Source organism: Pteropus medius, unplaced genomic scaffold (assembly GCF_902729225.1).
Source record: "Pteropus medius unplaced genomic scaffold, Ma_sr-lr_union100, whole genome shotgun sequence".
Classification (NCBI taxonomy): domain Eukaryota; kingdom Metazoa; phylum Chordata; class Mammalia; order Chiroptera; family Pteropodidae; genus Pteropus; species Pteropus medius.
The window spans coordinates 5,163,019-5,187,381 of record NW_024348533.1 but is presented as its reverse complement, the minus strand read 5'-3'; the positions used below and the strand labels follow the sequence as shown (position 1 = coordinate 5,187,381).

The window sequence follows — 24,363 nt, the reverse complement described above, 5'->3', positions numbered from 1 at the left end:
ACTTTTCATTGAATTTGAAAAGTGATTCTAAATTTAAATGAAAAAACAAAGGGCCAAGAAGAGCCAAGGCCCCCCTAAAGAGGAACCTGGGGGATCTACTCAACCAGTCAAGACCTATCATACAACTGCAATAATGAAGACAACGTATATCGATACTGAGACAGAAAAATGGCCCATGGAGCAGAACAGACAGTCCAAGAACAGATCCATACACAGAGAAACCTAACATACAACAGCAACAAAACTGCCAGGGAATGTGGATGGACAAGGGAAGACATAAACAATAGTGCAGAAACAATTGCTATTTGCATGGAAAAAAATGAAAATGGACCCCCACCTTCAGCCAAATCTACAAGATGAATTGCTGATTAAAGACTTAAATGTGAAAGATAAAACTCTAAAACTTCTAGAGGAAAACAGAAAATTATCTTTATGACCTGGGGAAGGAATAGGGGGAGATTTCTTAACTACCACCACTACCAAAAACAAAAAAACAAACAAAATAAAACAAAACAAAACCATGAAGGGAAAGTTTAGTAAATTTGACTTGGTTAAAATTAAGAATACACACCCATCAAAAGACATAATAATGAGAATAAAAGCAAAGGCACCTACCAGGAGAGTAAAATTTGCAGTACTTCTGACACATAAAGGATAATTATCTAGTACATATTTTTTTTAAAAAAAACAAACCACAAAACTTTTAAAAATTCTTAAGGAAAAGACAAATCACTAATAGAAAACTGGATGCAAGTTAGGGACAGGCATTTCACAGAAAACAAGAATGTCCCAAACCCATGAAAAGATGCTCCATTTAACAGTCTGACAAAAACAAAGTAGTCTGACAATTTCAAGTATCAGTGAGGATTCATAGCAAGAAAAACCCCCCACTGGGGACAGCCTCACCTGATATTGCCTGGTAAGGCTGATCATGTGCCTACTCTGTGACAGATGCAGTAATCCCTCTCCCAGGTATATCCTAGAGCAACAATTCTTAGAGTGTTGTCTGTGGACTCCTGGGTGTCCACAAGGGCAAAACTATTTTCATATTTATACAATGGTATGCCTTTTCACTGTGTTGACATTGCAGCGATGTGTAAAAGAATGGAGGGAAAAATTTCTGCCACCTTAGCCCAGATGGAGGTAGAGGCACCAAATCAGTGTGGTGGCATCATGCTCCTCACCATCACACACACAGGGAAAGAAAAAGAGCGAGTGTGACTTAAGAAGGTCCTCAAGGAGGAAAACATTTTTCCATTTTATTAAATTTTGATCCTCAAGTCTTTGTCATAGTCTCTCTGACGAAATGGGAGTGTACACAGCTGCTTCCACTTCATGCAGAGGTCTGAGGCTGGTCTTGAGAAAGAGCACTGTGTGACTGATTGGCGAGCCAGCTACTTTTCTCAGGGAACGCCATTTTTACTTGACAGAGGGACTGACCCACTATGGCTATTCAGACTTCAGTATTTGGCTGATATTGTCTTGGAAATGAACAAAATGAGACTGTCACTTTAAGAACAGTCGATAGTATTTGTTGCCAATGTTAAAATTCAAGTTTTCAGGAAAAATTGGGAACTTGTAAAACATGTTGTGCACCTCTGGCAGATTGGCAGCTTCCCAATACTCAAGGATTTTTTTTTTTTTTAAATGAGACTACTAAGTGATATTCATGAATGTGATTTTAAAATATTGTATAACAAAACGTGCCAACATGTGGAAGATCTCCTTGATTCAGTGAACCCATATTTTCCAAATGACCAATGTATGATGTTACAAAATCATGCATGGGCAAAGAAGAGCTATTCAAGATGCAAGAGGGACGAATGGATTTCCATGTAATAGAGTCCAGAAAGTCCATTGATATATTTTCATATTGCTAATTGCAATTAATCTTTAACAACTACCACTTACTGACTTGTAGTGTAGTATCAAAGAAGATTTACAATGATCTGAAATGGCTGTAAAATGTACTTCCCTTTTCCGACTACATATTTATGTCAGGTTGGAGTTTCCACGGATAATGTATGTCAAGAGATTGAATGTAGAAGCAGATAAGAGAATCCAGCTGCCTTCTAAGTCAGTCATTTGAGAGATCTGTGAAAATACTGTAAGACAATGTCACCTTTTTATTTTGGAAAAACAGTAATTTTTTATTTTGGAAAAATAAAAAAATAATTTTTTATCTTGGAAAATTCAGTTATTTTTCACAAAATATGTTACGTATGTCAACCTATAATGGCTTCTTTCTGTTACTTTTGAATAAATAACTATGTTATCAGTTTTAATGGCTAACATAATAAATATTGGAAGATAAAATCGACATAACCAAAAGTTCTTTGGAATCCTCCATAATTTTTAATAGTGAAAAGGTATCCTGAAAGCAAAACACTTGAGAACTGATGCCCTAGAAATATTTGCACCCACGTACACTAGGAAACGTGTAACAATGTTCATAGCAGCAAAATCTACAATAGCAAGAGGCTGGGCGCTGCACACATGCTCATGCTCATATAGAGCAGAGTGGGTGAATAACTATCACGTGGAATTTTGATGTATTTCACAATAAAAAAGTAATACTTGGAAGTGGCCCAAACCTCCAACAAAACAAAAGAGAGAAACAAACAACCCACTAAGAGTGGCAAAGTCTGCTTCCTGCTCCTGCCCCAGCTCCTGTCCCGCCCTGCTGAGCGCCGTGGAGTAACCAGGATTCCCAGAGACTGTCTATGTAGCCTTGCCTGGGCAATCAGGAATGTATCATGCACCCTCCTTCGTGTTGTTATTACGAATGGCCACATACTTTTTGGCCACTGCTCTTCACTCTACTTCCTTCTCTCGACAATGGATCTTGGCGCTTATTCCATACTTAAACAGTCCCTCTTATTCTTTTTAATAGTTGCATAACATTCTCCGTGTGTGAATGTAATATAATTTTTAATCTGGTTCTCAGGCTTTGGATATAAGGAACCCTGTTTATTCCAAATGTTTTGTGTATACATGTTGGTGTACACGGGTGTGTATATTTGTAGGATAAACTATTAGGTGAAGAAAGTTGGGGTACAGAGAGTACATTTGAGTGTTGATGTTCTTGCCACGCTGCCTTCCAAAGTGGCTGTGCCAATTTCGCCTTCTACCGTCCATATATGAGAGCGTCTCTTTCCCTACTAAACATACAAAGTTTAATCTTTGCTAATCTGAGGGGTGAAAATGCAATCGCATCTTTAGTTTGCACTGCTTTCATTAGGTGCAGGGCAGAAGACACGTTTCTGGTTCTGATTAGCATTTGACTTCGTTGAGAAGCACCAGGCACCATGCTGGTTGGGCTCTGAGAGAGGAGGGATGGGCTTTGAAATCCGTGTGTGGAAGACGTCCTGAGCGCGTGGCCCAGGAGTCCCTCCACCCTCAGAGGGACGAGAGCGCCTTGACCTTCCCTGGGCCGCGCGCACCAGCCAGCGCTTCCCCGAGTGACCGCTGGAGGGCACCGGCGCCCACCGAAATGCATCCGGAGAGCACACCGGGTTCCTGAGCAGCCGGAGGCGCCCTCTACCCTCCTCCCCACCGAGGGCTTCAGCTCCCCGCTTGCACCTTCGACCTTGTTAGGTGTGTGACCCAACCAGGAACGTCTGCTCTCCCATGCTTCCCCCGGACTCGGGGATGTCACGGTCTAAGGCCCTCTGGCTGGAGGCATGGGCTGAGTGGGCATGGCCCTTCCAAGCCCATAGCCTGCCCTGGGCCCCTGGGAAGCTGGCTGAGATGATGCTGGTGCGTGGGGGGTCCCCCAGAGGGACCAGTGGTCGCTGCAGGGACAGCCCGTCCAAGGGACTTATACCTTTGTGCTGGCCAGAGGGTCCTTGTTCACAAAAGCCTGGACAAACTCCTCTGGCCCGATGTGTCTCAGGCGTTCCTGCGTAGGAAGGGAGAGGAGGAATCAGAAACCGGAAGTTATGGGGGCCTGGCATAGTGCTCCTGCAGGCTCCCTGCCTCCTGGGCCACCCCCAGAGGGTCTCTGGGCACCTGCCCTTCTCACTGGGGCTCTGCAACCCTGTTCCGGGTTGTCACAGAGCTCAGCACCATCTCTGAAAGAGGCAGTCCCTCCTTTCCCACATTCAGGGGCTGCCTCAGTTCATGGGGAGGAGCGGGGAGGGAGCGGGTGTAGGAGCAATGTCCCCATAGAAAGTGCTTGTGGGGTGATACCCAGGAAATGGGGCTGGAAATTGGGTAATTGATGACCCATTCTCACCAGGGGAGGCCTGGTGGCTAAGACCATGGGGTCTGGGTCAGAATCAAATCCTGGTTCTGTCTCTTCTGCTGTGTCTGGCATGTCACTTAAACTCTCCAGGCCTTAGTTTCCTCATTTGTGAAAAGAGAATAATAATAGCATCTACCTGGCAGGGTGGTGGGAAAGTGAATGAGACAGTGTCTGTAAGCATTGAGTATAGTGCCTGGAAGACAGCAAGGGACCTATAAATGGTGGAGGTTCAGCAGGATAGAAACCCACACCCCAACCTCCTCTCTCTGGGGTGCCCCCTTGGCCTCTGCTTCTACCAGGAACCCAACATGCTGGATGCTGGGCCTGGGGATTCCCTTCATAAGCAGGAAGGCCTGTCTGGCCAGAAAGCTAGGGCCATCGGTACAATGTGCTTGTGTGAGTCCCGGATAGGGAAACTGAGGCATTAGTGAGAGGATCATACAGTAGGCGGTGTCAGAGCCAGGATTTGAACCCAGTTCCTCTGTCCCAGGCCTGGACTCTCATGCTGGCCAGTGGTCAAAGCTGGGCAGGGTTAGCACCTCCAGGCCTCCCCTTCTTGCCCCCGGAGTGGCAAGAGAATACTCCAGAGCCAGGTCACTCTGGAGAGGCCTGGCTGGCCCTGCTGTGCTGGGCTCAAACTCTGGGTTATGCTGAGGCGGGCTAGGGTCCAGATGTAGGTGGAGGGGTGGCCAGCAGTTCTCAGATGTTCCTGGCCTTGGGTCCAGGCAGAGCGTGGCATGGGCCCGCTTACCAGCTCCACGTGGGTCAGCTGCTGAGCCAGTGTGTAGGGGTCGCTGCAGACACCAAGGAGCTCCCTGTGGATGGAGGCTGGTGGCTTGGTCCTGTAGGAGATGGGCTTGTCGGCACCCAGCAGGCTTTCTGGCCCCTGACCCAGAGCTGCCAGCTTCTGGTGCAGAGCCTGCAGGAGCTGGTGCATCCTCCTTCTGTATGCCTGCAGGGGTGAAGAGAGGGCACTCATACCTGAACACCCATCTCTGCCTTTCTGACGGTTAAGGTGGAAGGGCCGTAGGTTGGCAGGGATGGGCTATTCCTAGGTGTGCCTACACCTGCTTCATCCTGAAGCAGGACCCAATCCAGGGCAGGTTGAGGTTGGGACCACAGCCAAGACCAGCTGAGGAGAAGTCTGCAGGGTTACCATGGGAGCTGAGAAGAGCACACATCCAGGGGGCGATGGAGATCCAAAGCTACCCCAGCTGTCAGGGCAGTGGGGTAGGTGGGCTTGGCAGTGCCAGGGAGCAGAGGATGGGAGGGAGCAGGGAGGTGTGGAACAGGCCCTGCTCCGGGCTTGGTCTTCAGAGCCGGGCTGGCTCTAGGCACTCAATGGGCACTCAACAACCACTTACTGTGCCAGTGGAGTCCCTCACCATGCAGCTCAGGTGGGTGCGTTGCTCTTTGGGCCACCCTGGACTGGGTACAGGGACAAAAGGCCATGATTCTGCCCTCGAGGGGCTCCCACCCTCCTCCTCAAGGGGAAACTGATAGTTTTCCCCTCAGAGACCTCTCTTCAAGAAGGCTCCACTGGACTAGCTGGGTTGGCTAAGTGAGATGCCCACACATTCCAGGGCTTTGGTCGGTAACCCACAGAACGAGCCCTTGAGCTTGTTAGTGAATGCCGCCCAGAGGTGGCCTCTGTCCCCCATGAGCCGAGGAGCTGAGAGGGAGTGGTGCTGGGCCCCAGGGCCTGGTCTCTGGGCAACACTGAGGTGTCAGCGGGCCCCAGGGCCTGGTCTCTGGGCAACACTGAGGTGTCAGCGGGCACACCTGGCGGGCCGGGCTCCAGAGGCCTGAGAGGTAATGGCGGTGAATTGTTGGCGGTGAATTGTCAGCGGTGAATTGTTGGCAGTGAATTGTCAGCACTGCCAGGGAATTTCAGAGCAAGTGTGTTTTTATCATATGCTCTTTTGACACACACAGAAACCCAGCAGCATCTTGCAGGTGGGGTGTCTGGCTTGCTGGACCTATGTGCTGGGGTCATGGATGGCTCCTCAGGTCTCTCACGGGATTCCAGGTGGCTATTGAGGTCCCACATTGTTGGTGCTCAAAGCGCTGGTGACGTAGATGGCATCCACCAGCCTCGGATGGAAGTGCTGCTCTGTGAAGTAGCCACAGGTGCCTGTGGCAGAGCCCTCTGGACACAGGGACTGGGACAAGAGGCTGCCTAATCTGAACCTGAACCCCAGAGCTGTGGGGGCAGACCCAGAAGGCATCTGCTGGTTAGCTGGGCAGTGTGTGGGTAAACTGAAATCCTACTCTACTCTGCTCTCTGTTACTGTAGAAGGAACAGCCCCTCTCAGTTCTGTCGTCTCCAAAAGTGTGGTCAGCACGCTACCTGCTAGGTCTTCGTTTGAGTGCCAGGAAGATGGTGAGTTGGGTCCAGCCACAGCCAGCCCTGGGCGACACCTGTCACCTGTGAGCCCTGACACCTCCACTGGCCACCATCTCTCTACTTTACCCAGTTAGTCATCTGGGGCAGCTGCACTGCTGTCAAGTTCCTTCACTCCCACTTATCCCTCCACCGCCCCATCTGGCTCCACTCCTTTCAGCCAGAGGACTGACTCTCACTGTCACCTCAGGACCCAACATGAAAGCCAGGGGCCACTTCTCAGGCTGCATCTGCCTTGGCCATGTTGCCTTGCAGCTTGTCTGTCGGCACCATGGCTGGAGGCTGGGGTTCTTCCCATCTCCCTCTGTCCTCTCTTCCCCTTGCTCTGCGCTTCAGTGCTGGGGATGCTGCTTCACATCCAGAGTGTCGTTTGGTATGTGTGTATTTACATGTGCAGCTTCTCCTCTGATCGCTAGAGCCACATGGCCAAAGGGCTCCTTCAGTCCGACATATGTAAGTGGAAGTCATGCTGTCCTCCCCCCAGAGCTGCCACCTCTGCCTGCTACCCTGCCTCAGTGGACAGAGTGCTGGCCAGGTATGTGGGCCTGGGGTCACCCTCCAGAGCGCTCTCCCTCATGCCCCTCCAGTCATCCACCATGGTCTCTGTTGTCCAGTCGTGGCAATTTCCCTGGTGGCTGCAGTGGCCTCCTCAGTGGGCCTCCTGCACCCATGCAGGCCTCTCCCCACTCCATTCCACTGCCAGCGGTCTTTTTGAACTGCACATCTGACCCCTGCACCCTCTTCCTTAAAATGCCCCCGACTTGCACAAAGACCAAAGCCCTGTGCGGCTTGGAGTCCCTGAGGTCAGCTCTAGCCTCGCTTGATGGCCTCCATGTGGCCTTGCTCCCCTTGCCTCTGCTCCAAACACAGGCCACTCCTTTTTCTCTTTGGCCTCTTCCCCACCCCTACCCCGTGCCCCAGGCAGGGTCTGTGCAGCCTTCTACTTCTTGGCATGTCCTCATCCTCTGGCCATGGGGCATTGGTGCCCTTCCTTTATAGCCCTGCCCACCCACTCAAGGACTGTCCTCTCCCCTGTCCCTCCTCTCATTACATTGCCAGCTCTCGCAAGCCACACCGGCCACGTTGCTCAGCCCCAGCATGAAGGGCAGTGCCTGGCTCTTGGGAGAGGCCCGCACATATTAGCTGATAGTTGGACGTGGCCTGTCAGCCCCTCCTGGGTGGACTGTGGAGCCCTCCTGAAGTCAAAGATGCAGCAGGCCTGTGCCTAAGATTTAATAGACCACATCCTTACCCGATTTAAAAATGTGCAAATAATTTAGCAGGAATTGTTTCTATTGAACCAGTTTTCACTCCAAGTAATGATCATTTCCTGTGTGCTAATTCACTGAGATTTCTTCCAGTGGCGTTATCCTCAAGCTTATTGGTTGCTTCTTTCCTAAATCTTCTGCTCCCCCTCTGAATGCAGGGACAGGATTTGCCCTTCTTGTTGACCTCCTTTCAATTTCTCATTGATTTCTACACGCTGTGGGTAGAGGCTGGGAGATCTCCGCAGTATACCTGGGCCATCTCCGTGATACACCTGGGCCCACGCAGAGACCCACACTGAGAATGTCAGGTGTTCCCTGTCCCTGGCAGGAGCCCAGGCTGTGCTGGGCAGGGTGCTGCATTGCCTACGGCTTGTGGCTTGCCTGCCGGCCTGGGAGGATGAGGTCTTTCTTCTCCATCCATGTCCACGAACCGCCTGCTGCACACACACAGCTGAGTTCAAGGGCAGAGGTCATTTGTGGGTGTGGCTGTGGCTCCCCAGGTGCCTTCATGTTATCTCAGACTGGGCTTTTCATGCTTAGAGCCCTTATCTCTGGCTGGGCAGGGGGCCTCTGTTTTCTGAAGTTCTTGAAACTCCCCTGAGCCAGCCCAGGGGGATCAACCCTGCCCCTGCTACCCCCTACCCCAGGCAAGAGCTCTACACACTCTGCCCAGTTTGGTCTCAATGTCAGCTTTCTGCCATCTGTGCCCTTGGGGGAGCAGTCACAGGCAGTGGGGTTAGTCCAACAGACAGTGCTGTGAGCTGGCGGGAAAGCAAGGTCAGTCCCCCAGAGGGCTGCCCTTCACATCTTCCTCCTCTGCCCATGCCCAATGGGTGTGGCCAGGGCACTGCTGTCTCCTGTCCTGTCTCTCTTACCTGGGCTTCGACCTCTGGGCCTACCCTGGGCTCCCCCAGCCTCCCTCACCTTCAGCACTGGTCTCCCTGAGCTAAAACTGTGGAGTCCAATCTACTGGGAGCCCCTCCAAGGCCCGGCTGGCCATGACACACTCCTGGGTCCCTTAGGAAGGCATCCTTGGGAATCCCCAAAGCCCAGAGCAGGGTGATGGGAAGGCTTCTGTGGGAATTCCCAGAGCCCACAGTCATGGCAAATGGCCTTCCCAGCTCCTCTCCAGCCTTTTCTTCCCAGCTGCTGAGAGGCGGCAGGGAGTACACTGAGGATGAGGCTCCCTGGAAAGGGGGCAGGAAGAAAGAGAAAGATGTCGCCTTTCAGTGCTGCTCTGATGGGAAGCCCCACTGGCCTTGGCCTTGTGTGGTCTCCTCCATGTGCCTGGGCCCTTTGTTCTCCTCACAATCCTATGGGGGAGTGCTTATCACCCTCCCTCTTACAGAAGACATTGAATGCTCAGAGAGATTAAGTAACTCGCCCAAAGATGCGCAGCTCTGAAAACGCTGAAAACACTCGTGTTTGTCTCACTGCCTTGTGCAGGGCACTTGATGTCATTTGATTCGACCCCTGTGTTAGAAACCTTCTACAAAATAATGCTGAAATAACTCGGGAGCAAAAAATATAATGTCTTTGATCTGTTTAAAAATAATTTGGCAGGGGGAGTGCGTAAGAGAATAGAAGAAACAAGTTTGGGGAAATGTCGATAATTGTTGAAGCGAGGTGCTGGGTCCACAGGAGTTCATGATTACTATTCTTTGTTTATGTATGTTTGAAATGTCCCATAATAAAAGTTCCATAAATAAAAATAATCCCCATGTGCCTAAATTTTGGAAAGAATTTGTTCATCATCAGAGGTCACATTTACTGAATGCTGAAATAACAGCACCAGTGACTTCAGGGACTCTGCTTCGATGCTGTGTGATGGGGACAGTTATTATCTCTGTTTATGGATGAAGCAGCTGAAGCTCAGAGAGGGGCAGCACCTTGCCCAAGGTCACACAGCTGTGGTTCCCGAGTCTGGGTTCAAGTGGTCTGATCCAGATCTCTCCCTGAGTCCTAAGGGCCTTTCCTCATCAAGGAAGGAGCAGGGCTCACCTTCTCCCTTCTGAGAGAGCCCCTGCCTATAGCCACAGACTGCCTGCAGCATCTGGCGGACGGGAGCCAGAGCCTAGAAGACCTCCCATCGAAGGGGGGGCTTTCTGTGGAAGGATAACTTGGGGATCATGAAGACACTTGGGGGGCCCCTGGCCTGGACCTCGGTGGGGTGAGCGGCCAGAGAACCCTGTTTCCAGCTCACACATTTAATTGGATCCCAAGACAAGAGATGAAAAATGTCCTGAATGAAGACGTTTTTGCTCCCAAAATCCCAACTTGGTAGATGACTGCTCTCAAAAGCCCAATCATAGGTCTCAGTTGTATCTTATTTTCATCTACTAGATGGTTAGAAAAGATTTCTCATCACAGCCCTGACAGGTTCTCAGGGGGTCAGTGAGGAGACACTGTTTCTCAAGGAAACCAGCCCAGGATTTACACCTACTCCCCCACCCCCAATGCAGCCAGAAGGCCAGGGTCTGCCTCTGAAATGTCTATGCCAATGGCAGAAGTGGGCCTAATAAGGGTTGATAATCCTGTCTTGTCAAAGGCTGAGACCTCACCACTGCTGAAGGCCTCCTGGCCAGGGGGAGGGGTGAGGGGAAGAGGGGAGGAATAAGAAGCAGGTGACTGGGTTCTCATCCCCCTACATACCTTCTACTCCATCCATCCATCCATCCATCCATCATCCATCCATCCATCCATCAATCCATCCTCCATCTTGTCCTTCCATCTTCCATCCCATCTATCCCTTCCATCCTTCCCATCCTTCATCATCCTTCATCCTTCCATCTATCAATCCATCCACTCACCCACCCGCCCATCCATCCCAAATCAATCCGTCAAATTCCGTCAAATCCTCCTTCCGTCATTCCGTCCGTCCATCCATCCATCGTCCTTGCCCATCTCTTCTTACTGTGGTTTTTTGTTTATGCCCCGGTCATTAAGGCACTCTCTATCTCTTCTCCTCCTCCTGACGACATTTACCTTCACCCCACTGCCGTTCGTCATCCGATCATCTATTCGTTTCTTATTCATCCATCTACTCCCCACCCACTCACCATCCCCCACACCCATCACACCTACCCACCCTCCCACCTCCATCCTATTCATCCACCCACCCACCTATCCATCAATCTTCCCACATCCACTCACCCCATTAATCCACCTGCCTATCTAACTACCCAAACATCTGTCTTCCCTCCTGCATCCATCCATCAAAGTAGCCAACTATGTATCCAGCCAGTCAGCCAGCATCTCCTCCTCGTGCTTCTATCCTCCCCTCCTGATCCATCCAATTATCGATCATCCCTGGCCCTATTCTCTGCCTCATCCTAACCAAGCGTCAGGACCCCCAGATGGACCAGGGGGTGCAGAAGAGGAGGAGATGACCCTCATCTCACCAGGATCTCAGAACAGCTAAGTTACTTGTCTGCTGTGTGAAGTGTCCCCAGGGCGGGGACACCCTCTCTGAGCCTCAGTTAGGCTTTGGGCTTTATGGCTTCCTATTGCTCAGCCTCCCTTAGCAGTTTTCCTTTGCTTCATACAGCTGGCTCTGCCATGTCCAGACCCACTTTGGGGCACATCACTAGCTACCAGCTTGCCATGGACAGTCTCCTTCCAGGGCAACTGACAAGCGCTACCCCTAATGTTCTCTTCCAGAAACAGCAACATCAGTTCTGGCCAAAAAGTCATTCTGCAGATACTGATAAACCTGCCCCTTCTAAATGTACCAGGAGGCCCCGTCCCCTTTGCGGAACCCTTCTTTGTAGTCTCAGCATAATCCTGGGGGGGGTTTTGTCTTCCTGCCACCCATAAGAAAAGTGAGGCTTAGAGACCTTTAAGTGCCTTCCCCAGAGTAACAGCTGGGAAAGCTGGGCAGGGTGTGGGGCGCAGAGGCACCTGATGCCTGGGACATGGGCTGCCTCCCAAGACGCCGGAAGTGTAAGGGCTGTGTTTACCCTGGTTTGTGATTTGAGCCACAGGGAGACCTACTCTCCTCCTCTGCCCCTACCCTGCAGGATTTACAATTTCGCCCCAGAGGCTCAGAGGACCCCAGGAGAATCTGCCCAGACAGTGTGTGGCTGTTATTCCCACCATTGCTGTTAGTTTGGTTAGCCCTGCAGAGCCCTTTGCATCCCTGACTGGCAGGTCCTTGTCCAAGGGCACTGACTGCCAGCCCAGCCCCTGTATGGTACAGGGGGAGGAGGGGGAGGCCTCTGTGCCACAAGGCCAGGAGGGCCCTGGCAGGCTGGCCTAATGGGTCATAGACAAATGGCCTAAACATGCAACCACAAGAGCCCATGAGTGGGTCTTCCCTGGCTTGCCATCTGATCCCATCGATGAGAGTAGGCAGGAGAGAAGACAAGAGACCAGTCCTGGAGCCAGTGGCCTGGTTTCCCAGCTGGCTCTGTAGTGCCTGATTTCCTGACAGGGCAGAAAGGGGCAGATGGTAGAGGAGCTACAGTGAGCAGCTGGGGAGACATGGGCCCTGAGGTGGGCTCTGTATCAAGTTCAGGTCCCCGGTGTCAGAGTGTAGGCAGGGTGAAGGACTCTTTGGCTCTCCTACCTCGTCACAGGGGGCGATGCGGCCCACCACGTCCTTCACGTGCCCAATTGTCGACTCTTCCTGGAAGTCCTGCGGGAAGGTCTCTGTCCACTCGGCCAACAACTGGAGCAGTTTGGGGCCAAACTTCCGGACCTGGGCCTGCAAGGCAAGACGAGGGGCCCACATTGAGTGAGGGGTCCTGGGGCCGCATCAGTCACTGCCTCAGTCACTGCCTCTTTGCCGAGTCTGGGCTGCCTGGGCAGCAGCAATGGGAGCCAAGGGGGATGGGACAATGCCTTCCCTATGCTAGGTGCCCAGAGTGGCACATGGAGATGGGGGCTGACCACAGAGAAGCGGAGGGGGACAGACACATTTGGGGCTGAGTCATCTTCTGTTTTTGCCTGCTGGGTAGTCTATCACCCTTTCTGTGGTGACACATCTCAGCCTTTGGGGTCTCCCTGTCCTGCATTCCCAGCCCAGGGCTCCAGGACCAGGACCATATCTGTGCCGGCCAAACAGAGCACGGTACAGCCCTTTTATGCACAGTGATTGGCTCACAGTCATGTGGCCTAGGCTAAGCCAATGAGATCTGGATTTTTACTGGCTTCAGTTTTTCCACCGGCTTGGGAAGGATAGACTGTGAGCCTGGAGCAGCAGAGGCCACCTGTGACCATGCAGGCGAATGTGCCCTAGTGAGAGTGAAGCTGACCCAGGAGAAAAGAGAGCAGAAGGTCGGAGGGAGAAAGACCATGTTTTAATGAGGTTATTTGAGTCCCTGGAGCCAGTGGTACTTGAGGCTTGGCAGTGACTCACATGAGCTGGTAAAATCTCTTTGCCTTAAGCCAGTCGTAGTTGGGTTTCTATTACTATAGTAGTAAAGCCCCACAGACACATGTGTAAATAGCCACAGCCTGAAGCATCTGGCCTTGGGAAGGCTGGGCCACAGAGGAGGGAAGGGTGGACTAGAATGTGCTGGGGGCAGGAACCCCAGCAGATGCTGTAGCGCCATCCCAGATGGCAGGGGTCCTGTGGATAGGACTATGGGGGAGTAGGTTTGGGCTTCTGCAAGCTCAAGAGCTCCCATAGGCACTGGAAAACAGCCCCCCTTGTTTAGATATTCCATCTGTCCTTTCTGGCTCTGGGCCTCAGACAAGTCAGAAACCTCCTGTGGGCTCCTTATCAGGAGAATGGGGACAATCACTGCCTCTGCAAGGGCTGATGCACAAAGGCATGTTGAGGCAGCGCCAGTACATTCAGAGGCCTCTGCTTTGCCCTGCCTCTCCTCACCTTGTCTAGCACTGGCTTGTCCAGCTGCTGCTGCTCGATGCACAAACGGCAGACCCGGGCCAGGAGCTCCTGGGGCTTGATGAAGAGGCGGGAGCTCAGCAGGAAGGTGAAGATGTAGGCTTTCTGGGGAACACAGGAGAAAGGTGATAAAAGCTCACCAGGGCATGGAGGGGACATGCCTCCCAACCACCTCCCACCAGGCCCAAGGCCAGCCCCAGCCCTGTTGTCTCCCCTATGCCTAGTGGAGAAAGCCCATTCTGCTGCCCCTCCCCCCCTCACTGGGTGAGCCACCTACCTCGGGGTAATAGTCGGCCGTGGGCACCAGGTGCTGGATCAGGGTGTCCAGGGAGGCTGAGGATGGAGCCCCATCCAGGAGGGGTTGCCCGGCCTGCTCGCCCTCCGTGGGCTCGGTGAGGGGTGGGCCGGGGCTGCCGGGTGTCACCATTTCGGAGGCACTCAGTGTCCGGGGCATGCCTGTCTGCAATGGTAAAGAGAAGTTGGGGCGCATCTAAGCTGGGGCCTGCTGGCTCCCTGGGCTGCTGGCTGGGTGGGCCCTGCCTCCCATAGGCACCGCTGTGTCTACCTGGGCCCAGTGATAACTTCCGGGAGGGCTGCAAGGGACCCCCAGCCCACAGCACAGCATCCTCCAGGAACCAGCTCTCCTTCATTCTCACCCACGCCATTTTGGGACTGCTCTTTGGAGAGTCCACTCTCACCTCCGCTGAAGGGTGTTTGTGACAAGGCCCAGACAATCAGCATATTTTCCCACCTCTGGCCACAAAGATTGGAGCAGGGACGAGCTTTATCCGAACTGGGGCCTCAAGTGCAATCTCAGGACTTCTGCAGCACCTGGAAGCTCTTTCACTGGGGTCTCTGAGCTGGTGGAAAGGCACCGTTGGGACCATTTTGTCCCCACAAGGGGCCGGGAAAGCAGGCACATTTCTGAGGTTAGCATGTGAGGCCCTGGGTCCTACTGTGTTTGAAGCTGCTCTATAGGCTTCTCCGTTGTGTGAACCTCTAAGTTAGGTCTCTCTCTGGTGTAGCCAAATGGCAGCCCCCCACAGTCTGGCACCCCAGGCTCTTTGTGGTTAGACTCTAACGACCTGTCCAGCTGTTCCTTCCTGCAGGAAGGCTCTCCCACAATCTTCACTCCTCTATCTGTCTGGACATGGCAGAGCCTTCCCTGCTTCCTGACCTTTAATGAGCAGCAGCAGATTCTGCTTGCCAGCACTGTTAAGTGCTGGGGGTGTTGCTGTTGGTGCCCGGTGTGGCGAAAGGCCAACTGCAGCTGCCGCATGGGACCCTCTTCACCCAGACCTCCTCCAAGCGGGTCAGGGCACATCCTCTGTCCTGGCTCTGAGTCAAGGGCCTGGGCTGTAGCAGGCAACCTTCACAGGTGTACAGTGGACCTGTGTGTCCTCTTTGGGCTCCAATGAATCCTTGCAGGCCAGTCTTCTTGAACTAAGCCTGCCACATATCCCTCACAGCCACATATCCCGGCCATCCTGTGGCTGTTTAACCATTCTCTATGCTGGACACTCAGATCGCTCCAACATTCTTAACCATGGAGTCCTGTGGGCTCACCAGGGGTTGGAGTCTCTCCACTGCTCAGCTCATCTCGCCCCTGCTGTCCGCATGGCAGACCCTGACCCAGGCCCGTTTTTGTCTTTCCCAGTCCCCTGGGTGACCTGGCCCTGAGAGGAGACAGAGGACGTGAAGAGTCAGAGTTGACTTTGGGGATCAGAGGGCCATTCAGAGTGTTTGGGGACTGGGTCGCAGCATGGGGAGGGTGTGGGAACCAGTGTGAACAGCAGCCCGGACAGTGCAGCCCGGACAGTGCTGGCCCTGGGGACAGCCACAGCTTTATTTTCACCTCCCCAGCAATGCTGTAAGTGTTCAATTTTCAGCCGATGAAACTGTGAAGTTTCATAAAACCACCTCTTGTCCAGCGTGGAGGCTGCTGAGCACGTGGGCATGCAGGGGTGATGGTCAGCTCTGTGGTGGGTGAGGCTCTGACTCATGCCCAGGGCCCCATGTTTGAGCCTGATTCCACGAGCCCAGCAGGGTCCACTCTCTCTTGCTGGATACCTGGCACCTTCTTCCCATAGCGTTGGGCCTGCCCACAATCCTAGTCCCATTTTCTCAAAGACTGGCCAGCTGCTGCAGGAGAGGTGATTCTGGACACCTCTCTGCAGGGCAGTGTGCTCTGCCAGACGCATGGCAGGGGCCTTTCTGTGATGGCCAGGATGCCACCACTTCAAGAGACAAGCACCTCTGGGCCTGGCCCGGAACTAGGGGCTGGATGTGGGGTACTGGGCACATAAGATGGGCTGGAGGCCAGAACCATCATGACCCTCAGGGATGCCCAGAGAGTGGACAGGTTGCCAGAGTGCCCCGCTGACCTTCAACCAACCATTGTGTCCTCAGCTGGGCCCTGGCCTGTGTCTCAATGGACCGGCTTGTCCCCTTGCTGCTGCAGCTTCTGGCTTCCTCCCACCACTGCTGAAGGATGTTCATTCACATGTGTGTGCAGGCGTGGAGCGACTGTTGGCCCCATTCTAGACACTGAGGATTGAGGAGGACTGAGCAGGACCTCCAGAGCTGGTGGTGGGAGGCAGACAGCAAGCACTGCTGAGAGACTGTCTCACTGAAGCAAGGTGGGCCCAGGCGAAGGGAGACGAGGCACAGTGCCTTGAAGAGAGAGGGTGGGTGAGATCAAAGTCTGGTGGCACCCCGCCAATCCTTCCACCTCTCCCAGTAAGTGTGCTGGAGAGGACAGGGCAGTGAGGGCCCACCCCTGGCCTCTGCGGGAGGATTGCCAAGGGCAAAAGCCGGTCTCCTCCCCCAGGAGGGTCTCCAGTTGCCTGAAACACAGCAAGGGGCCAGGGGCGGGGCAGGGGCAGTGGTCTGTGCTGAGACTGAGGGCAGGAAGTGGCCTACAGAGACTGGCCAGGCAGGGGGCCACCGTGTGCAAAGGCCCGGCGGAGCTGGGGACAACATGGTACGATTATGGTAGTATGCGCAGAAACACAGCGTGTGAAGGTGGAGACCCCCACCTGCCCCCTATGCTCCTCCCATAAACAGCTGCTTTTATTAGTTCCTATCTATCTTTCCAGAGTGTCTTTATACAAGGACAAGGGAATAGAAATATATATTCTCCTTTTCTGTCTTTATTACACAAAAACAGAGCATATTGCATATACTCTCCTGTGCTCTCCTCACTAACATTGCATTTTGGAGATCTTTCCACGGCAGGACATTGCATCCTCGTTCTTTTTATTTTTTAACCATCTCAGAGTATTCCATTGTTCGGATGTCCAGGGATAATTTTTAAAAGCCGATGATAAAGCAACTCAAGTGTCCATGATGGGTGAATGGATAAACAAAATGTGGTCTAGATCTACAATGGAATAATATTCAGTCTTAAAAAAGAAGGAAATTCTGACACCTTACAGCATGAATGAAGCCTGAGGACATTATACTAAGTGAAATACGTCAATCACAAAAGGACAAATACTGTTTGGTTCCTCTTGTCTGAAATTCCTGGAGTAAAGTTTATAGAGGCAGAAAGTAGAATGATGATCCCAGGGGTCTGGGATGAAGGATGGGGAGTCACTCTTTAATGGGGGATAGAGTGTCAGTCTTGCAAGATGAAAGACTTCTAAAGATGGAGATGATGGTTACACAACAATGATGCCACTGAACTGTACACTTAAAGAAGGTGAAGACGGTAGATTTCATGTTATGTATATTTTACCACAATTTTAAAAAAGCCAGTGATGATGGGGAAATTTATTGTCACAGCTTCCCTTGAAAATCCTTGAACTCACCAGTTCCCCCATCTGTGCTTCCATGAACACTGCCTGCGTGGTGGATATGAGTAGGGGCTGGGAGCCTGAGGCCGGCATAGACGGGTTCTGAACTGAGGGACTCGCCACAGACGGGGTCACTGGGGGACAGGAAGGCTGCTCCACTTGCCCCTTCTAAACCACTATTTCGAGTTTCCTCTCTCCGTCTTTCTTGGGCCTGAGGCTCCACGTGTATACAGAACAGACATGGGCGTGGTGTGACTCTAACAGGTGTCTACTTTATACCATTAAATGAACAAGACCTAATAGAACAACCAATGCTGTTTGGCCCTTAAACACTTCTGGGCAGTGGTGGACATTGTCACAGTCCCTTTGAATTATAAAAGATTTGGCTTGATGTGCCAAGAGCCTTATGTTCTGTAGTATCTTTTTACCTAATCAACTCTGGAAATTTATCCCAAGAAAATAATCTAAAGAAGAAAAGCTGTGGAAAGGAGTTTGCTTTGGTGTTAATTACAAGCAGTGAACTAAATCTCAGAGCACCACAGATAATGAACAAAAAGAGAACAGACAAGGACACTAGCATATACCCACCTGTTAGCAGAGTCTCCGTTGCTGTTGAAATGATGGTTATGAAAATTCAGTGATTGCATGGAAACAATTATGGCATAACCAAGTGAAAATGGCAGAAAAGACTGCACATGCAACAGCATACAAACATATTATTCAAGTGGCTGAAACTACAATGAAGCATTGAAAAATGTGTCATTGATATGCATGTCGCCCCTGCCCTGTTGTTGTTATTGTTTCAGTGTTGTTCATTCAGGTGAAAATAAAGGTCAATCATCAAACGAAGCCTCGAGGATGAAAGGCCCAGGAACACCTGAACAAATCCCAGGGCCATGGTGGGTGGCAGGGTTGGGGACATGGCTACCTTGTGATGAAGTCACCGAGAGGACTCAAATCCTTTGTTGATGCTCAACGAGAGTGGCCAAGCCACAGTCTGAACTACAAAGTCCTCTTTCTGATCTGTCCAGGTGAGGCCTTCCTCACCCCAGGACGAACAACACACCACACCTTCACACACTCCAGACCTGCCTGCCTGGTGCCCCTCCTGACCCCTGAGGCCCCCAGGCCTCCCCATCTCCTGGGCCTCACACTATCCTCAGTCTCCCTACATTGCGTGCTCCCTAGGAAGAGCCTGGCTCACACCCTGCTGCATCCCCAGGGCCTAGCCATGTGTCTGGCACATGCATATGGCTGCTCAGTTGAGACGTGTGGCATTCAAGTGACACGGTAATACAGGTGAGAAGCAGCAAAGCCTGAAATTGAATAATGCAAACGGATGGTGAGGAGCAGCTGACACCCCAGGCATTCGAGTGGCAGAGTCTGTGGGAGGGAGGAGCTGGGGAGAAGCTGGGGTCCTAGCCTGGGAAGATTGACAGCGCCACCCCTCCCTGCTTGACCCCCATCTCCTCCCTTAGCCCTTCCATCTTACAGATGAGGAAACAGGCTTGGAGTGCAAGGCAGATGTCCAGGTCACATGCTGACTACCTGGCAAAGCTCGGACTTGAGCACAGGTATATCTGAGCCCCAGGCCCTGTTCTTGCCCACCAGCCCACCTGGGCACTGATGCCAGTGTTCCTAAGACACAGCATCAAGGGGACACCATCAGACTCCTGAGGTGTGATTAGCGGTGCCCACAACATAAGGAGAGAAGCACCTGCTGGCTGGCCAGCAGTCACAGTCGCACCTCCTGGGACAGGCCAGCCCCTCTGGGCACTGTGTTTGGCTTGCAGGTGCGCGAAGATTCCTGCCATCGCCTAGTCTCCTTCCCAGCCCAGCTCTGAGCTCCAGACCCAAGTCTGCCCCTCCTGTTGCCTCTAGATGTGCCTTCTCCTTCTGGCTACAACATCAACTAGGGGTTTTGCCTTGGGGAACAACAAATGTGGTAGTTGGGCTGTCAAGGCCCTGCTCTTACCGGCCAAGGGGCAGCCACCAGCCAGGCTGGATCAGATGCTGCCACCCAGGAAAAACGCACCTGTGGACGTGACCTGAGGAATCCCAACCTCTCCACAGGCCAGGTGTGGGAGGGGCTGGGGTGGCTTCTGAGTCACAATGTCCCTCTTCCTAGGCATGCGCTTCCACCTTGGTTTCCCGCTGCCCAGCCCCCACTCCTCAGGCGTGTCTGTGTCTCCTGGTGTTTAAGGTCACCAGGACCCACATCTGGAGATTCTGAGGCTCTGTGGCAGTTACAGAGGCAGCCAGCCTGCACTGGGGGGATTAGGTCCACAGGGAGATGCGACGCAGGGGAGAGGACCCAGCAAACCACCATGCAGGTGTGCTCCCCTGTGCCTCCAACGCCCAATCAGTCATTCTGCCTTCCTGGGCTGCTCAACTGCCACTCTGCTGAGGGGTCTGGCCCCCGCTGCTCAAGTTTCTGGAACCCTGTGGCTCAGGCCTAACTTCTCTATGGGAGGCAGATTGAAAAGGATTGGTGTTAATTCTTTAAATGTTTGGTGGAATTCACCAGTGAGGCCATCTGGTCCAAGACTTTTTTTTGTCAAAAAGATTTTGATTAGTGATTCAATCTCCTTACTAGTTAGAGATGTATTTAGATTTTTTATTTCTTTGTGATTTAATCTTGGTAGGTTTTGTGCTTCTAGAAATTTATCCATTTCATCTAGGTTGTCCAATTTCTTCCAGTATAATTGTTCACAGTACTTTCTTCTAATTCTTTCATTTTTGTAGAATTGGAAGTAATGTCCCCAGTTTCTTGTCTGGTGCTAGTAACAGTCTTCTCTCTCTCTTTTTATTGTCAACATAGCTAAAGGTTTGTCGATTTTGTTAATCTTTTTAAAGACCCAACATTGATTTTTCTCTGTTCTCTTAATTATCTCTGCTCTAATCTTTATTAGTTCTTTCCTTCTGCTAGATTTGGGTTTAATTCGTTCTTTCTTTAGTTCCTTAAGTTAAAAGTTAGGTTATTCATTTGAGATCTTTTTTTTAATATAAGTTTTTATAGCTATCAATTACTCTCTTAACACTGCTTTCACGGTGTCCCATCAGTTTTAATATGTATTTTCATTTTTATTTGCCTCCAAGAATTCTTATTTCTCTTGTGATTTCTACTTTGAACCACTAGTTGTTGAAGTGAGCATTGTTTAGTTTCCACAACTTGTGACTTTTCTAGTTTCCTTTTATTGTTGATCTCTGACTTCATCCTACTGTAGTTGGAGCAGTTACTTTGTATGATACTTATATTTGAGACTTGTTGTGGCTCAGCATTTGGTTTATCCTGGAGAAAGTCTCCTGTGAAGAATCTCTTGAGAAGAATGTCTCCTGGAGAATGTCTCTTGAGAAGAATATGTATGTCTGTTAGATCCATTTGGTTTATTGTATTGTTCAAACCTTCTATTTCCTACTTATCGTCTGTCTGGTTGTTCAATCCATTAATAGAGTGGGGTATTGACATCTCCAACTATTATTGTAGAACTGTCTATTTGTTCATTTAATTCTCATAATTTTTGCTTCATATATTTTGACGGTCTATTTTTCGTTGTGTAAATGTTTATAGTTGTTATATCTTCTTACTGTATTGAACCTTTACTTAATAATGTTCTTCCTTTTCTCCTATTAACTTTTTAGTCTGTTTTCTGCTATTAGTATAGCCATCCCACTTTCTTTTGTGTATTATTTACATGGACTATGTTTTCCTATTCTTTCACTTTTAACGTATTTTTCTTTGGATCTAAAATGATTCTCTGGTAGACAGCATATAGTTGGATAACTAAAAAAAAAAAAGAGTCCATTCTGCTAATCTCTGTCTTTTTGACTGGAGAGTTTAATAAATTTACATTTAAAATAATAACTATTAAGGGGGATTTACTTCTGCCATTTGCTTTTTGTGTTTCTGTATGTCTTATAGCTTTTTGTCTCTCATTTCCTGGATTATCGTATTCTTTTGTGTTTAGTTAAATTTTTGTTGTGAAATATTTAAATTCTTTTCTTAATCATTTATTTATTTATTTATTTATTTATTTATTTATTTATTTATTTATTTATTTATTTATTTTGGTGTATATTCTATAGCTATTTTCTTTGTGGTTACCATGAGGATTATGTTTACCATTTTAAAGTTAACACTCTAATTTGAATTTATACTAGCTTAACTTCAATAGCATACAAAAACTCTGCCCCTAGCCCCTTACAGTTACTGATGTCACAAAATCATATCTTTATGCATTTCATATTCAAAAACATACTTTATTTTTAAAAAATTATTTAAAAAATGCATTAGTCTCTTAAATCATATGGAAAACAAAAAGTGGAGTTACATGTCAGAGCTACAATAATACTTTTATAATTGTCCATGTATATATCTTTATCAGAGATCTTTATAACTTCATATGGCTTTGAGTTATTGATTAATGTCCTTTCATTTCAACCTGAAGGACTTCCTTTAGTACTTCTCATGTGACAGTTCTAGTGGTAATGAATTCAGCTTTTGTTTATCTGGGAATGTCTTAATATCTCCCTCATTTTTGAAGGACAGTTTTGCTGTATATAGAATTCTTGATTGACAACGTTTTTACTTTCAGTACTTTGAGTATGTCGACCCACTGCCTTCTGGCCTCCAAAGTTTCTGATGAGAAATCTGCCTACAATCTTTTTGAAGGTCCCTTGTATGTGATGAGTTGTTTCTCTCTTGCTGCTTTCAAGATTCTTGTCTACGGCCATGCCACCCTGAACATGCCCAATCTCGTCTGATCTCAGAAGCTAAGTAGGGTTGGGCCTGGTTAGTATTTGGATGGGAGACCACCTTGGAATACCAGGTGCTACAGGCATTTAATAAAAAATAAATAAATAAATTCTTTGTCTATGTCTTTCAAGAGTTTGATTATATTATGCCTCATTGTGGGTCTCTGAGTTTATCTTATTTGGAGTTTGTTGAACTTCATGGATGTTTATATTCATGTATTTCATCAAATTTGGGAAGTTTTCAACCATTATTTATTCAAATCATCTCTCTTTTACTTCTGGAACCCTCACGAGGTGGATATTGGTCTGCTTAATGGTGTCCCACGGGCTCCTTAGGCTCTGTGTGTTCACTTTTCTTCAATCTTTTTTCTTCCTGTCCCTCAGACTCAATAATTTCAATCACCCTCTCTTAAAGTTCGCTTATTCTTTCTTCTGTCTGCTCAAATCTGCTTTGGAATATGTCTAGTGAATTCTTCATTTCAGATACTGTACTTTTCTGCTCCAAAATTTCCTTTTGATTCCTTTTTATGTTTTCCATGTCTTTACTGGTATTTCTATTTTGTTCATAGTTTTCTTAACTGGACACCTGTCTTTGTCTAATAAGTCCATCATCTGTTTTTTTCAAGGACGGTTTCTGTTTGTCTTTTTTCCCCCCCCTTTCAATACTCCATACTTTCTTGTTTCTTTGTATCCCTTGTATTTTGTTGTTGTTGTTGTTGAAAACCTGACATTTGAGTCTTATAATGGGGTAACTCTGCTAACTCTGGAAATTAGATTTCCCCAGGGTATATTTAAAAAAAAAATGTTGTAGGGTACCTCTGAGCTGAGATAAACTTGATGTGTAAAATTAAGGTCTTTTTAGGTCTTTTTGAGCCTGCACCTTTCCATGAACATGTGCCGTAACTTTTAAAACTCCCTCTCCCCACATGTGGTTGCTTTTGAATATTCGAATCCTGGCTCCCAAAAGGGAAAAATGGGAAAAAAGAAGGAGGACTAAACTGAGGCTCTGGCCCTTTAAATCCCTTGGCAGCCTCTTCAGGCAGTGGGGATTGCAACTATGGTGACCTCTATATCAGCACCACCACAATCAGAAGTAGCAATAAGCCTCAGATCCCAGATCCCTGATATTTGGAAAACGAGGCCCTTATTGCCCACCTTGGCTCCCGCAAGCTGTGCACAAGCTGCTCCAAGAACATGTGCATAGCTGCCTGCCATAAGGCTGAGGGGTGGAGGATAGGTAGCTGCTACCATGCCAAGGCCCTCAAGTGACCAAAATTAACGGAGATTTACTGTCTAAGCCTTTCTCTGGAAACTGCAAGCCTTCAAATAGATAGACTCCACAATGTTCAAATGGTTATGTCAGACAGATTCTGCCAGTTAACTCATCTAGCTGGAGATGGAATCTTGATGCTTCCTACTCCACTATCTTCCCTGACATCCCTCTATTATACCTTTAACTGGATATTGCTATTGGGTTTTATATATAGATTTTTATATCTCATTAGTTTTAACAGTCTTGGGTTTTCCAGAGGTCAATTATATCTACAATTAATGGTAATTTCATCTCTTCCTTTCTAGTGGTCAAACATCACCTCCTTTTCTTGTCATAATGCATTGGACAGAACTTTCCAGTAGAAACAGTACTGGTGGGAATAAGCATCTTAGATTGTCCCAGGTATGCTCTGGGGACAGAGCTGAGAGCCCTCTAAAGATGATGTTCTTAGTCCCTCTGCAGCTTTTGGGAGGACTGGGGCCACATGGCCTCAAATTTGCATGTGTCCTGAAAGCCCTAGGCCTCCTCTTTCCCCAGCCTTGATGGATCTCCTCAGAGCCCATGTTTCGGCCTTGTTCAGTTCACTTCTATCTGTGCAGGGCCCCTGGAAGTTCTGAGAAGAGGCCCAGATTCCAAAGTGTTCTCACAGGGTCCAGGTCAGGTCTGTCCCCCAGGTAGGGTATCTGGAGCCTCAGTTGGCCCAAGCCATGGCTGAGAGAGCCAAATGGGCATCTTTGCTTGGGACTGCTTCTGCAGGAAAAGGGACGGT

At 49.5% G+C, this 24,363-nt stretch overlaps 1 protein-coding gene and 1 pseudogene across 1 annotated transcript in view; one reads left to right on the top strand and one right to left on the bottom strand.

The window, feature by feature from the left end:
- Positions 1–24,363, bottom strand: part of RASGEF1C (RasGEF domain family member 1C) — a 68,825-nt gene that overhangs the window by 15,348 nt on the left and 29,114 nt on the right. Inside the window, exons 2-6 of the mRNA XM_039880228.1 lie at positions 14,047–14,229; positions 13,752–13,874; positions 12,486–12,623; positions 4,998–5,198; positions 3,827–3,901 (exon numbers count right to left, since the gene is read on the bottom strand). Of these exons, the coding sequence (XP_039736162.1) occupies positions 3,827–3,901; positions 4,998–5,198; positions 12,486–12,623; positions 13,752–13,874; positions 14,047–14,223 (714 nt within the window). The 5' untranslated portion in view covers positions 14,224–14,229. The remainder of the gene's footprint in view (positions 1–3,826; positions 3,902–4,997; positions 5,199–12,485; positions 12,624–13,751; positions 13,875–14,046; positions 14,230–24,363) is intronic.
- LOC120616735 (uncharacterized) lies at positions 22,289–22,407 on the top strand (annotated as a pseudogene).